At 42.6% G+C, this 15,932-nt stretch overlaps 1 protein-coding gene across 6 annotated transcripts in view; it reads right to left on the bottom strand.

Annotated features, from left to right (window-relative positions):
• RARB (retinoic acid receptor beta) overlaps positions 1-15,932 on the bottom strand; it is a 360,509-nt gene that overhangs the window by 42,068 nt on the left and 302,509 nt on the right. For all 6 annotated transcript variants that reach the window (XM_077302859.1, XM_077302860.1, XM_077302861.1 and 3 more), the window contains one exon: positions 9,578-9,719. In XM_077302859.1, the coding sequence (XP_077158974.1) occupies positions 9,578-9,719 (142 nt within the window). The remainder of the gene's footprint in view (positions 1-9,577; positions 9,720-15,932) is intronic.

Genomic DNA, 15,932 nt, shown 5'->3' with positions numbered 1-15,932 from the left:
TAATGAATGCACATATTTTCTGCACTCCCTTAAGCACTCTGTGGGCCACCAGGGCCTAGCCTTGTGGAGGCCCATGTTGACATCCTACAGAGCAGTGGTCCGCAGCCCCCGGTCCGGGGACCGGTGCCGGTCCGTGGATCAATTTGTACCGGGCTGCGGCTCCTCCTCATCCTCCTCCCCAGCTGCTGCCTTGGGGGTTGCCCTGCCACTCTGCTGCTGGCTCACCTTTGGTGCTCTCCAGTGGCCGCCATGGCTGGGGCTGCCACTCGGCATGGCAGTGCGCAGCTGCTGCTGGCAGCGCCCCCCACCAGGCAGCGGGAAGTCAATGGCACTGGTGAGAAAGCAAGTGGAGCAGGGGCTCAGGCAGCGGCAGCAACATACCTCGGCAAAAATCTATCCCCCCCCCCCGGCCTGGCCTCAGTAAAATTGTCAAGCGTTGACCGGTCCCCAGTGATAAAAAGGCTGGGGACCACTGCTACAGAGGGAAAAAATCAGCTCTGCGGCACTTTGTAGCACCAAATTTGGTGTAGTGGTTAGTAATGCGGACTTCTGGCATGCCGGGTTCGATTCTGCAATCCCCCACATGAAGCCAGCTGGGTGACCTTGGGCTCACCATTTATTATTATTACTTATTATGCTTTATATACCACCACATTTCCTAGGAGCCGGTGGCGGTTCACAGAATAAAACATTAAAATACCATAAAAACCCATAAAACCCCAAATTACAATAAAATAAGCAAGTGGTGAAAAACACAAATAATCTATCCCATCCCACCTCGTTCAGACGGTTCAGATGGATCAGACGGAGGCCGAGTCTTCTTCCACCAGGAGTGAGTGGGAGCTGGTCTAATAGACTCTAGTAGACCATGGCACTGATAAAACTGTTCTGACCGAGCAGTAATATCAGGGCTCTCTCAGCCTCGCCCACCTCACAGGGTGTCTGTTCTGGAGAGAGGAAAGCCGCTTTGAGCCTCCTTTGGGTAGGGAAAAGCGGCATATAAGAACAAGCTCTTCTTCTTCTTCTTAAAATTGGTCTTTTTTTTTTTTTTGGTGCAGGAAAGTGGGATTGCGTTCTCATGCAATCTCACCTGCCTGCAACCCCCTCCCCTGCAGTGGAACCTCTCTGCTGTGGTTGTGTCCCCTGTCGGGACACATTTTGGTGGTGGACCAGTTCCAACAAGGAAGGTGGGTTATAAATTTAATAACTAATAAATAATGAATGAATGAATGAATGAATGAAAAGCGGGGAGGCAGAAAGCAGCAGACCAGCTCAGCCGCCGACATGTGTCTCACAAGAAGTGGTGGAGCATACTGCTCCACCGCAATGTACCGGCGGTGCCCCGGAGTGGTGCCGTTAGTGCGGAATCATCCTGAAACATGCATGTGGATTCATAGCAAGCATTTTATCAGCACCTCTGGATCTTCCTCCCTTTCTTATTTGAAATAACTAACTATAAAATAGCAGGAAATTATAAGTTTTGATCTGTGAAATATGCTAATGAGACACTCTGCTGTAGAATTTAATTGGGAACTATTTCTCCCTTTCCCTAAGGATATACTGACCGCTGTGCACAGAGATGCCATTTTGTACCACTCAGGTTACCTTGGCTGTGCACAGCTGTTTCTGAGTGAGGTGCGTGGCAACATACTCGACCATTCACAATGGAGCAATGCCCCTCTAACATCACTTTGGCCAGTGACTGGCTCAGGTATTCAATACTCCACAGTGGTGCACTTGCAGAGGAGTGAGGTGACTGAGAAAGGGAGGCTTCCGTTTAACCCCAGTGCGGTGTCCCCATTTCCATGTGAGGAAGGGGGAAGGTTGTATCCCCTTGTTATTTTCTTTAACAGTTTCTTTAATGGTCTGAAATACTTTTAGGAAACAAAATGACTTGCAAATTAATTCACAGGCGATTAATCTGCTGTACATGGCACAGGAGGGAAAACTCATTAGATGAGCTGATGCAATTACCCCCATTACATAGCAACATGGATTTCATTTTGTTATTAATCATTTACTATAAATTTCTAGTTAAAATTAAAAACTGGCAAATAAAGGGCTGGGCAAAACAGGATAGGTGACTGAAGAAGGATCAAAGAGGACTGAAAGTAAAAATGCTTAATTTGCCACAGAAAAACTAGCATGCAAGCAAATAAGCATAATAATGTGGCAATTAATCATCCTGCAAAGAATAAATTACCCATTGGTCTGGATGCTAAGATAACTTCCTATGTATTTAGTTATTGTTTTCTCTGTGGTGGAGTGGATAAAAATGGCAGACTTTAATCCAGAGAACCAGGTTTGATTCCCCACTCCTCTACATGAAGCCTATTGGGTGACCTTGAGCCAGTAACTGTTCTCTCAGAACTCTCTCAGTCCCACCTACCTCACGAGGTGCCTATTATGCAATGTGACTGTAAGCTACATTGAGATTCCTTAAGGCAGAGAATAGTGGGGTGTCAAAATCAACCTTCTTCTTCTGGTGAAGGCTTGTCTCCCAAAATTGTGTTATCCTTGTCTGCTTACCTATCTACTCCAAAAGCTTGCTCACTCTACACTCTGCTTACAACATCCCTCTTTATTCCTCCATTATATCCCTGGAAGAATCCTGTGAGGGAAGTTAGGCTGTCAGTGACTGTCCCAAAGTCACCCAGCAAGAGTCAGGGGGCTTTCCCACACACTTGACTTATTCCTGACTTTGTTAGGAATGAATCCAGAAGTATTAGTTTGGGCACAGTTTTCCCATACATCTGCCTTCTCTCTGTATTTTCACAGTTTTGGAATCAGTTCATTTTTTTTTTCTGCACATGGCTTAAATAAACAGGATTTTCAAGGGAGGCTGCTGCCATCATCAGTGGCAGCACTGCATTTCTGTACACGCTTATATTGACATATTTATATCATGGGTGCATTTTTCAGAAAAGGGCACTAAAATATGAAATGTTAGGTTCAGCAGGTTCTCTGAATTCCCAGCTTTTTTTTTTAAGTAAGTATCTAACCAATTCTCTCATGGAGGTATTCCTTTTGCTTTGTATCACTGTTAGAGAAGGTTATGATCATGATGATGTTAGCCATTCTGCCATATCCAACTCTTGGTAATCCTATCGGTCAACTGTTGCCATGTTTTTCGATCTTGCATTGCTTCTTTTAGTTGTGTAATACTCTGGTCTGTGTCTATTTTGATCATGTCGAACCACCGTGTTCTTCGTCGGCCTGGTTTCCTTTTACTACTGACCAGTCCCAGCATAATTGCTCTCTCCAATTAGTTAGATCACAAGATATGGCCAAAGTAAGTGAGCCGGAGTTCCATGATTTTGCCTATCAATGATATATTAGACTTTATGTGCTGTAGCATTTCCTTGTTTGCGACTTTTGCTGTCCATGTAATCTGCAGAATCTGCTCCTCGCCTCTCCTATTTCTTCACTGTCCAACTTTCATAGCCACAAGTGGCTACTGGAATTATGATAGATCAAACTAATCTACATATGGTAATAAAGTTAATGTTCTGGCTTTTCCATGCTCGGTTAAAGCTTATCATTGTTGAGAGACCCTGAGCAATTTGATGTTTCATTTCCATGCTGCAACCACCACTCTGATCCATTTTTGATCCAAGAAAAATGAATTTGTGAATACATTCGATCTCTTCACCATCAAATGCTATTGTGACATATCTGTAATTTTTTATATAGAAACTTTTTTTCTTGAAACCTGGGAATTAAAAAAACTGCTAAGTCTATGCTATACCTATATGTTAATAGTTAATATTAAATTTTAAATATTTAAATATTTTTATATTTAAGCATAAATATATACAAAATATAGATCTAAAAAAACAAAACAAAATGTCTCATAGCCATTCCTGCTATTTATTTAAACCATGGTTTATAATAATGATTCTTTAAACATTTGTGCTGAAACAAAATTAGAACTTACAAATTATCTGGTAGAAATTAGTCTAAAATAAGTGTTTCCTACTCAATGTACTTACAAGTACGATACGATAACATTTATTGTATATAGCCAAAGGCCATTACAAAGCACAATTAAAACAATATGGTACAAATACAAATAAAACAATATTTCTCCAATATTGCGTACATAAAATTGTGGTTATGCTTCATCATTGGATATCCTCTCTTCACAAGCAACTCATATGTTCTTTGCCTAGCTCTTCATCCAGTTTTAATTTAAGAGGCCAGGTGAAAACTTCAGTGTTTACTGAGAATTTTTTGTGCATGCTAGCACTGTCAATTTTTATGTAGGTTCGATGAAGTTATTCTTTTCTCCTGTTCATAAATAAATGCATGAGTTTAGAATCCCTTGTATTACCAGATTTTTTGTCACATATTGGGGGGTGGAGATGTATAGGGAGATTAGTACATTTCTAATATGTGGTTTATATTATTCATAACCGTGTCCCCCTCATACACATACATTGAAGATATAAGCACTGACTGTTGAACAACTGCCTTTTATGCAACTCTTAAGTTTAAGTGAACTCCGCAAAGGACCAAAGAGGCAAGCCTATATATAATTGCTCGCAAGAAAATGTCTTATTCATAAAGGGGTTGAAATTGGCTGAGTTCCACTTTAAAATGGACAGCAGGAAAAAGCTAGATATACATATTTTAAAATTAATTATATTAAAAAAATTGCAGGATTAAAGCCAAATCATGTCCCTCTACAAAATACAGCCCCAGTGTAAGTTACATTGTGCGGATTTGACACAAAGTGAAAGAAAATTCAGATCTATATGTGCCATCTACTATGACTCATTAGCTCCTCAAGGGGGAAAAAGCACAATAAAAAGTAACATAAAATATCTGAATATCTGCAAGGAGAATAATTACTTTGCCACAAATCTCTGGAATTAACTTAATTTGAAAGTAAATCACTGGAGAATACAACGAATGTGATCTAGTCCTCTTCTGAGAGCATCTGATACTCACCTGTGTCATTAAAATCCCATCAACTGTGTGGGGATGGTTTAAGCCTGTTCTGTACGCAGAGCTGATATCTATTGACACTGCCTCAAAGGGCAGTATTTAGCCTCAGGGATTATGTGCTCCTTGTTTTGCTGTTTCATAAGGCAGCCACAGAACTAAACAGTAATGGATACCCAGAGAATTCCACACAGTTCAAGATGGGTACTCATCCTTTCTTTGGCCTCTGGAGCAGGCAATTTGGGTTGTTATTTGCAGATGTCCACCATGATTAACTTTTCCATTTGGGGCTGGTTAAACAGCATGGACTTGTTTTCCTACCTGGCCCTGGGAATACTATTTTGCCTTTGCTCTGCGGCATTCATACTGAAAGGGGCAATGAGCTCACAATCAATCAGTCACTTGAGGGCCACATTAAAGTGCATCAAGAGCCTGGGCAAAGTATAAACTGATGGTCCCTCTGCCTGTATCTTTCTTAAAACAGCTGGAAATATGGCCTCAGTTGGGGAAGGAATCTTCCCTACCCTTCAGCTATGGGTTCACTTTAACACTGCAAAAAATTTAACAGAATTATGCAACCAAGAATTCTTACTGCTTCAGTGTTTATTGCATGCCTAATATTTGGTTATTTGTTTCTCACTACTGCCTAAACCCAGTATTGAGGCAATTCTGGTGCATTATCTACCAGAAGGTATTGAGATATATACTATGATTACTGAAATTGTAACAAAAACACCTACAAACATGGTAGCAGAAGACTTATCAATTGGGGTGTGCGTTCAGATGTACCCAAGTTGAAAACTGACCCAACAATACCTTATTGGAATTTTAAAGGAATATTTTGTCTTCTCAAATGTATTTGGGTTTTCTAGAAAAAAACAAGAAAATACCAGAAGAAAATCCTAGAAATAGTCAGGAATTTCAGATTGATCTGAAAACAGCAGAAGTGCGGGAACAGATTTAAAGGGACCACAGAAGCCAGCATGAGGATCAGTAAGGGTGGCAGGAGAAGGCAGCACTGAGCTATCAGTTGCCTGTTGCTTTAGCAGTGGCTGACTTCTCTTGCAGTCCGAAGCCATCCCAAAATCAGCTAGGTCGGTAAAGATTTGAGAGTTCCCACTGGCACAGTTCTATGCCGCCTTCTCCTGCTTCAGCCAGGTTTCATGAGAAGGCAGACGAGCCAGGATTGCTGTGCCTGCTGGGAGCGGATTGCTGTGCCTGCAGGGTACTACTTTCTCCTGCAACCTGGTTTAAACTGGGTGGTAGAAGGTGGGAGCCCAGCCGGGACTGCTGCACCTGTGGGGAGCCAGTGGCTCCCTGTAGGCACAACTTTGCGCTGCTTTCTCCTGTGACCCTGTCTAAACTGGATGGCAGGAGAAGGCAGCCTAGCCAGGATCATCTGTGCCCACCAGGATGCCCATTGCTCCCTGCCAGCACAGCTTTTCTTGCATTTTTTATCAGAATTTTTTGATTCAGATATATCGGATCTGAAAAATGCCAACATTTTTGCAACATTCCAGATCAGTAGAATCCCAGTTTTTTTGTTCCAATTCCAATATACACCAATAAAAAAATACCGGTAAAAAACAAAAACTGCACACCCCTAGTTATCAGATCCAAAATGGCGTCAAAGCTGGATGTTCAGTCCAATGACTGAGTTGGAATAAAAATATGGGTTTCCCCACTTAAACAGAGTTGCCAACAACTGGAGGGGGGAAAGTCTTGCTTCTTTAATAGAGGCTTAATAGAAGGTTGCTTACCATTGTGATTTACCTCTATGCTGTGAAATCCTTCCCCTGGCCATTTCCACATATTAAGCTTCTATTAAAGGGACAGGGCACTTCCCCCATGCCTTCTGGCAATCCTATATGTGTTCAAAAATCTTAAAAGATGATGTTACAAGCTTGGAGATGGGTTTACTGTGAACAAGACTAGTGTATGAGTTTGGTCTACAGTGGCATGCCTAGGGGAAGCCAGAGGCCAAGACACAAAATATTTCTTACAGTACTGTAATTACCTCAGTGTGTCTTAACAGTTAGGAAACGGCTCTGTGCAAGCAGTCCTCAAGGCTTGGAGAAGACCCTTTCCTAGATGAAGGGAGGAGTCAGGGATGTGTTCGTGTGTGAAGGAACAGCAGTTTAAGACACTGGCAAAGAAAAAGAGGGAAGAAATGGGACATTTTTCTCCAGGCCTGTTGGCAACCCCAGCTACAGGAAGTCCAGCAACAAAAAAAACACTAGGACTATTAAAAAAAATGAAAGCGAGTTATTGGGGGGGGGGGGATTTGTTCTTCAAGCTTTCCACAAAAACCTGTGTAGTGTCTACTTCCTAATGTTTGTATTGTATTGTACTCAAGGATAAAAATGAAAGTTTTTTTTAAATATATAAATCCCTCAGCTCACCCACTTCACGAATCGATTGCAACAGGTGCATTTATAGCTCTTTCTGGGCCACTTTCTTTTGTTATATTGAGACATTAGCAACTCCAACCCAAAAACAAAACATGCTTTTAAGATGCAGCTCAATTTGATTTTTATTGGTCTAGGTGGAGCGGATGGGACTAAATAAATGGACAACCATTTTAAGTTGCACGTTTGTTAGTAATAACAGGGGATCCTTTATCCTTATTGCACCTGCAAGCTATCGATACCTGAACTTTTATGACTCTCCTTCCGTGCCACTGAAAAATTATCAGCTGAATATTTTATACAAACTCTATGCTGACGCACCCCATTCCATACTCTACTGTGAGGTTGCTACAGTGCAGTAACAAGGCAATTTATACAAGCAGTTGCTGTTGTCTCTTGCTGCCCCACAGGCAAAGCCTGTCATACATTTCTTAATGCAGGTGCAACCAAGATCTTATTACACACAGGGCATCTTGCTTTTCAGACGCCTTCTGCAGCTTGTAAACACAAGACCAGCTTCACAATCTGTTTCGCTTTTACATCTATAGTTCACAGTACTGCATTCTCACTGTGAAGTTTCAGCTAATTGAAGAAACACAGATGCTTAGATTAGTTCTCTGGTGTACATTACAGTTTGGTTAGAAAACTCACCTCTTACAGTCAACAGAGGAACAAGAACCTAGCAGGACACATTCCAGAGCAAAATGAAGTCAAAATTTGTTGCAAAATCGTCTCCGTCTAACCTATTGCCAGGTACGGGAGGTGTGCATGACTTACGATGTTCACAAGCACAAACAGGGATACATAAAATCTTTAGAAATGCTCCTTGCTAGGCAACTGCATGCTTACCCCAGCATCTGCTGTTATAACGCTAGATTAGAGAAAGAAAGAGGGAACATGCACTGCAGGTGCAATCCTTAAAGCCCTTCCTGAAAGTAAGTCTCATTGAATAACATGAGATTTGTTTAGGATTCTTTCAGGCTGTTTCTATTGAGGAAGACAAGGCTGTTCAGAGAAACAGTCTGCAGTGCACACCCAAGACACACACACATCATTCCAGGTTACCCTGCCAGTCTTCCTGTATCCTTGTCTGTGTTGATTTGCTGGTTCACCAATCTTTACTAATAGAGATCTTTTCCCAACACTGTCTTTTTCCATTTGGGTTTTGCAGATGTCCACCAATTTCACCATTCATCCCTGTACAGAGATGTCTTTCCTAGCTTGCCTTCTCTTGTCTATTATCAATGAATTTATCTTCCATCCAGGAACATGAAAACTGCATTTTAAAGCTGCAGCATAGAAACTTCAGAGACATTTGCTGAGAACATCTCCATAGAAGCATACTCTGCAGCTAGATCAGCATCTCAATCCTAACATGTAAATACTGAAAGTACAGTAATTTCAATAAGAACAAACCCACATGTCTGTATGGTGTGAAACTGAAATAAACAACTTTTGGCATGCTATCTAATCTGCATGAGTTGTTGAGAATCTTAACGGGGATTCAACACATCTAAGAGTTGAGGGCTCTGACCTGTCATAAGCCCTGATCAAGTGACAACTCCTTCTGCTACTTTTGGAAAGGTCTATTCTAGCGCACAGATGCAGATAACAAAGGCACTATGCCTCTGGCCTATCTGAGCCAAAAAAACAAAACAAAAGGAGATGAGGTGACTCAGCAGAAGACTGATAAAAACCTCATCTCGTCCCTTTGCCAGGCTGTTTGAGAGTCCACATCTGTTTCAGTTGGTCCACCAATGCTCCATGCATGTGTAAAAGCTCTCCCCTTGCCCTTTGTCTTTCCCACCACTCTGGCCATTCCCTGGTCACTACCCTAGCCATTCCCATTCTGACCAGTCTATCCATCATTACTCAGTGCATGCTGCCAGAGTAGAACACTTCCCTCAACAACATGGCCATAAATCTGGCTCCTCTTCTTGTCACTTGACTCCGATGTTGTGTCATTTCCTGTCACATGCTTGTACACGGATTTCATGTTGTCATTGGGCAAAGAGTTAAAGGTTGGTGGTGGCTATGGAAAAGATGAAGAACACTGCTCTATGTGATAGAAGAAGACTTTCTATGCAGATGCAATAAAACTGCTGTTCAACTGTTAGAAAACATGTTCAGCTCCATCCATCCATCGCATTGGGGAGGACAAGGGAATTTAACCATCTCGGTATATACATATCCATATAAAGCTACAGAGATTGTCAACTCACATTCTTTGGACATTCCCACTTCAAAGCACTTCTGTAGTCTGCAGTACTGGCAGCGATTCCTTGTGACTTTATTAATAACGCAGTTCTTATCTCGGTGACATGTATAAACCATGTTCTTCTGAATGCTTCTGCGGAAAAAACCCTGCAATCAAGCAGAAAAAAAAGGAATGAAATGAAACCTCTCATCAGATTGCCAACTGTTCCCTCTTGTGATTGAAAGAGATGTAACATTATGACTAGGTTTTGATAACCTTCAGGGTCGTTATGAAATAACATCTAACACTTCTTTACAGCATGAGAAATAGGAGTTTAACTAAAAAATACTGTGGTTTTCTTGCAGGATAGAGTCATCTAATACACAAAACAAGCATTCAAAAATACTGGACGAACCCAGGTTCATGCATATAATTGGTGCAGACTCTGCAGTGGCAGGACATAAGTACTGAATTTTTTTATTTAGAAAATGTTTTATGTTGCTTCTCCAGGAACCTGGTTCAGGCAGTTTACAAAATGCAAAATAATAGTAAAAACAAAAAATTAAAACCCAGCATTAAAAAACTAAACCCGGCATAAACATATAAGCTCATAAAAACAGACTACTGACAATTTAAAATGACAGATTCCAGACTAAAATATCATCCCTTTAATTAGAAGGCTGGACCTTAAAAGGAAGCAACCTACATGCCAGATAAGCAACAAGGGGAAATGTATTCCTAGGTGAGGTGCTACTTCTGAGAAAGCCCCATCTCTGGTTGCCACTTGACTCAAAAGGCAGATCTTAACGGGCAGGCTGGACAATATGGGAGGAGGTGGTTCTTCATGAACCCTGGCCCTCAAGCCATTCTGGACTTTAAAGGAAAGAAATAACACTTTGTATTGTTCCCAGAAACAAATGGGCAGCCAGTACAGTAAGAGCCATTCTATCATGCACAAAGTGGAGAGTTTACCTGGATTGGGCCCGCTACTGCTAATCATATGGATGCCTTTTCAAATGGTGAGGCTTCTACGTAATCAGCCCTCCACATGAGGAGTGCATTTCAGGGTCTGCAAAATGGCACTCTTCCGCCAGAATTACATGACTGAGGCCATGGTAGACTGAAATTAGAGGGGCCTCCCCTCCTTCTCCTCAGCTTCCCCTCCCTCTTCTCACATTTTTTCCATCTCTAATCCAGGTAGAATCATAGAGTTGTGACCTCCAGGATCATCTAGTCAAACCCCCTGCAGGACGCAGGAAATTTACAATTAACTGCACACCCACAGTGACCATGCCTAGATGATGCCACCCCCCCCAAAAAAAACAAAAAACAAAAAACAAAAACCAGAATCCCTGGCCAGTCTGGCCTGGTGGAAGTTTATCTCCCAACCACCAAGTGGTGATTTCCCTGGACATGAACAAAGGGCCACAAGAGCCAAGTACTGACACAGTCCCTTCTGCCCACCCACTTACAATCTGCCTAAATTCACAGAAACTGCTGGGTAGCCAGCAGATGATAGGGAACTCACGTATATTAAGATTTTTAATTGGTTTTAAATTTCATTTTCTTATTGTATTTTATTACTGTAAACAGCCTTGAACCTTATTGCAGGAAGGGGCAGTATAAAAACCAAATGTGGGGAGGATGGCCAGAAGGGTTGGGCGGTGGGCTGCACCAAGGATTGCATCTCCCCTAACGGGACTGAAATGCCAGGGCAGTGGCCCAAAGCACCGCTCAGGCTGCCACGAGGGCAGCAGCGGGCTGGGTGACACTCCTCCGAGCCAGCCCTGCTGTTTTTCCCCTGCTCCTGGCTAATGATGGGGCCAATAAACGCTGATTATGTGCACTGCAACCCACCCCCAGTGCTCTAACCTCACTCCTGGCCACAGCCAGGGGTAATGGCGGCTGAGCAGCTGCACTCCAAGCTGCCCCCACTCCTCTCCCTCCATTCCTTGCCAATGACATGAGCAGCAGGGGCTGAGCGCCCATCCTCCAACCTGCCTCTGCAACTCTTACCCACTCCTTGCCACCACCACAGGCAGTGGGGGCTGAGTGTGCTGCCGCAGGAGAGAGCGGAGGCCAGATAGGTTCTCCGAGCCCATCCCACCAGTCTCCATGCTCTCCTACCCACCATGGGAGGGGTGGAGGATGGCAGACTGCACCCTGCCTCCCTCCCCTGGTCTCACTGGCATTCCCCCCCCCATTTTTAAAATGGCCTTCACCGACCCACCCTCCACCTCAATCTCTCTGTCCTCCTGCGCCGAACCTGGCTGCCAGCTCTTGCTCTGCTTTTTGAGTGGCGCTTGCAACTTCTTCCTCCACCTGCTCTCCCTTTCTTCCCATGCCGAGCACTGGGAGGGGGGGGCAGCTGGCTCCTAGCCCATGTTAAAGCAAGCTTTGCCCCCTAGTTTCATCTACCCTAGGTTTGTCCCATGCTTTGTCAACTGAAGGTTAATTTTAACCTTTCATGAAATCCAAAATGGTTGCTTGCAAGATCAAAAATAATGTTTTCTAGATTAAACAAACGATAGCACTACCCCCCCCCCATACTAAACCAGAACTCTGTTCAAAACTTTCCGAACTGATTTCTTTATGCCTTTCTAAAGGTACTGAGAAAAAACACAGCTAGGATTCAAAGAAGTTTGAGTAGAGCTCTGCTCATGCAATAGGGCTTCCCACTTAACCTGCTTCAACCACAACACCTCCCCAATCATTCCTGAGAGTCAAGTGATATGGCATGGGAAGCTGCATCTAGGGAGAATCAACAGAAATTGTACACTGAATCTCTTGTTCACAAAGATGTGTCCTTCAGGTCACAGAAAAGGCTCTGGATCCAAATCCATGTTCTTGGTCGTATCATAGAGAATCAAAACAATGTATTTTTTAAAAAAATGCCACCTAATCCACAGAACAAGGGAAACCAAACCTACAATATAATCGTTACGAGAAGGATATTGTAGCCACTTGACTTGTATGTATAGGTCACCTGTTTGACAGTCATCTTGTTAGGCTACCAGGCCTAGCAATCCTTTCCACTGAGGGTTTAATTACAATTGCTCAAGGAGGGAAAATGAGAAGAGTCCTCTCATTTACAGGAAGATCCTGAATTTCCAACCACGGAAAGCATCAGGACTCAATGATCCATTGGCAACGGAGGGAGATTTGTATGTGTCCATCTGCTTAATACGCGACAAAATAATTTTCCTTATATAGGTTAGCAAGTATAAAATGTTTATTTTAAAATACCCACTACTTCATTAATCAACAGAAACAAATACTTGTTTTTTCAAAGAACTGAGAGACAATTTTTCAAGCTATGGGGCTGGATCCAACACACCACTACAGCAGATACAAGAATTGTCCAGTGAAATGTGACTTCCTCTACTCCCTTCATAGTTAAGAAAGTTGAACCCCCTCTCCTCTAAACAGGCCTCAGTGATATATGCTAAATCAGCCTTCTCAGCCAGATTTAAATGTTTTACCTGTGACTGATCTAGCATTGAAAAGCAAAGTTTTACACCCTAGCAGCTTGTTGATTTGCATCATAACTTTCCTTCAAGGAGCTGAAAGCAGCCTACATCTTTTTTTCTTTCTATTTTTATACTCATACCCACTCTATGAGAGTGGTCCCAGCTATCATAGACATGCACACAAGCCGAAGTCTAAGCACAGTGCAGGTCAAAGCTAAAAGTCCCAAAAGAGCACCAACAATCAAATCCTAAGGGCCAAACAGCAGACAAATCCAGAATCATGAGTCAAGGTCAAGACAGGAACACTGAACACAGGTACACGGTCATCGGCACTGGAGTGTAAACACAATATTGCTGCCACACCATAGTTCTGTCTCCAGCACCTTTTCAAACCAGCGGCCCCACCTGTCAGTGCCAACGTCTTGCAGTTGGGTTGTGTCTCAGCCAGGGTCTTTGTAAGTACTCTGCACTGGAGCTGAGGTTAGCGTGACCCTGAGCTGCCAGCTTGCTGATTCATCTCTATGCCTGCTAGCTGGCACACACCCTTCTCCTTTGATGCTCATGGGGCTCAGGAGGTGAGGGGGTAAGTCATATCCTGTTAGGACTTCTGTGTCTGGCCTGGTGCCACGGGACTGGGGGACCTCAGCACTTGGGCTCAGTTGTGTCTCTGGACATCCCGAGCCTCTGAGCCTGGTCCTCCAGAAACTTTGGGAGGCTTGGGTCCTGATCCTGCAGGTGCAGCCTCAGGTTCCAGGTTGGGTCCTGCAAATATTCCCACCTCTGATTCTGCATCTCAACAGTCTTCAGCTGAGCCTGGCAGAGCCATGACAAAAGCCCACCTGTAGAGCTTCCTGGCAGACAACGAAGTTGAACCCGTGCCTCTCAAGTAGGTCCCAGCATGGTCCTTGTTCTCCTTGGTTAGTGCTTATGGAGAATTTACATGGAATTGAAAACACCCCATCTTTTGAGATATCAACAGAATGAAGGGAGAGTTATAAGCTAAAATTTCTTAAATGGCATTTTCACAACAGTCTGGGTTTCAACCTTGCCTTGCATATTTGGCATTCTCTTCCAAGAAAACTGCACTTACAAAGATGGAGAATATAATTTATTATCTGTAATAACAATAATAGTAATGACATAATGTCTTTAAATTAATAGCTGGCGGGGGTATAAAGTCACATAAGTTATTTTTTTAAGAACCCATTTGCCCACATTTTGCTCTATTTATTAGTGTTGAGTACTCTTACAAGGGATGTATTATGCCTGTGAGGCATAAGGAATTTACATGAACAATTCTCATTAGTGTTAATGGGCACTACGGCGCCCACATAAATTCTCTGAGATAGGAGCACAGGAGCTTCAGTGACAAAAATACGCAGGAACGATATTATCCTTGCCATGCAAAAATATAATACAGCGTTACAGCAATATGTTCAAAATTGCATCTCTTCCTTTCCCCTGTTTGTCTTTTCAATATAGCCTGCAGAAGAACCAGGACTGTAGAGAGCTTTGTTCTAGCAGCCTCCATGCTAACAGTTCATGGAAGGAATGCAGAAGCTGCAGTTTTAATTTAGTGAATTAAAAAAAAAATACAATGAAGGAGGAGCTCGAAAGCTGATGTAATTTCGTATTTTAGATGCCGACTTTGCTTTTCTCAGTTTGCAAATGCAAATCTTGGTGGTCTTACAGTGGTTTCTAATATTCCCTCCTTACTCCAGCTTTAAAATTATGCTAGGTTTTCCCTGAAACACTGCTTCCCTTCCCCCCCCCCCGCCCCTTCTTATCTTAAGAGGAGATGGATAGAGTATCATCCTGGCCATGTCGCATTAGGTGTCCTCATTTACAGATTGCAAGGAGGGGGGGAAAAGGCCTGGCATAAATTATTCAAAATCTATTGTATCAGTGTGTGTTCTCTGAGCATTCACCACTGGCAAAGCAGGAGGATTATTTTTCACTTTTAATTGTGTTGTTACCTTATCTGCTCCATTGAAAGTGGAGAATGGTATGTGAAACCACATGTACCCCAGGAGCAAATAAAGCCAGTTACTAGGTCCATTATTTAAAGCCAAAATAACCCATTTAGACAATGTTACTTTAACACAATGCCAAAAGAGGACGAATGAAAGAAAGAAGCCAACCTTGTTGCTATTTACTTTTGTAATGCTTGTCTATTACGATGTCAAACATGAAAGGGTTTAATTCACGGATAGGTTGCTTAAAGAAGATCTGAACAGATTTAATAACCAGTATCACAAAGGACTTCAGAATGCCATCTGGGTACAAAGGAAGTCATTGTGGATATCAAGTCCATTATGATGCTAAGCCAAATGCCCTTTTGCTCAAAATTCTAAGCCATTTTTAAGCCAATACAAACCCTACGGAACTTGACAGCAAACAATATGAAAATGGTTGACAAATCTATGCTGTAGCACACAGTTCTTTCTCTCTGGAGGCAGATATTGTTTTGGCAAGATACCCAGATTTAAAGTCCACAGGTACAGGCATTCTATATTTGGGGGGGGGGGGGAGATTGCCTGACGTGGAAAATATTTCTTTCTTTTTACTTTTTGTCTCTGACATGTATTTTTAATACGTCATCCTATATTCCGACTTAATGAAACATCCTGTGTTTGTTGAAATGAAATGTACTTTATAAAACAACTCTGTGTGAGACTTTAGTCAGGTCCAGGTTAGGAGAAAATGCCACAGATATCCAAGCCATGTGGCATGCAGAATGTCAATATGATTTTATCTAAAGTATAAGTAAACAACTAGTCCAGCTGTTGGATGGGGAACCAACCTCTGCTGAAGAAGAAAAAGACACCTGACTCATGAAAGTTGTCCAGACAACTGCTATTATCTTGCCCTTGTATTTGTTTGAATCATAGAATAATAGAGTTGGAAGGG

The sequence above is a fragment of the Paroedura picta genome, chromosome 11, assembly GCF_049243985.1.
Source record: "Paroedura picta isolate Pp20150507F chromosome 11, Ppicta_v3.0, whole genome shotgun sequence".
Lineage (NCBI taxonomy): Eukaryota > Metazoa > Chordata > Lepidosauria > Squamata > Gekkonidae > Paroedura > Paroedura picta.
This window is presented reverse-complemented; position numbering and strand designations above follow the sequence as displayed.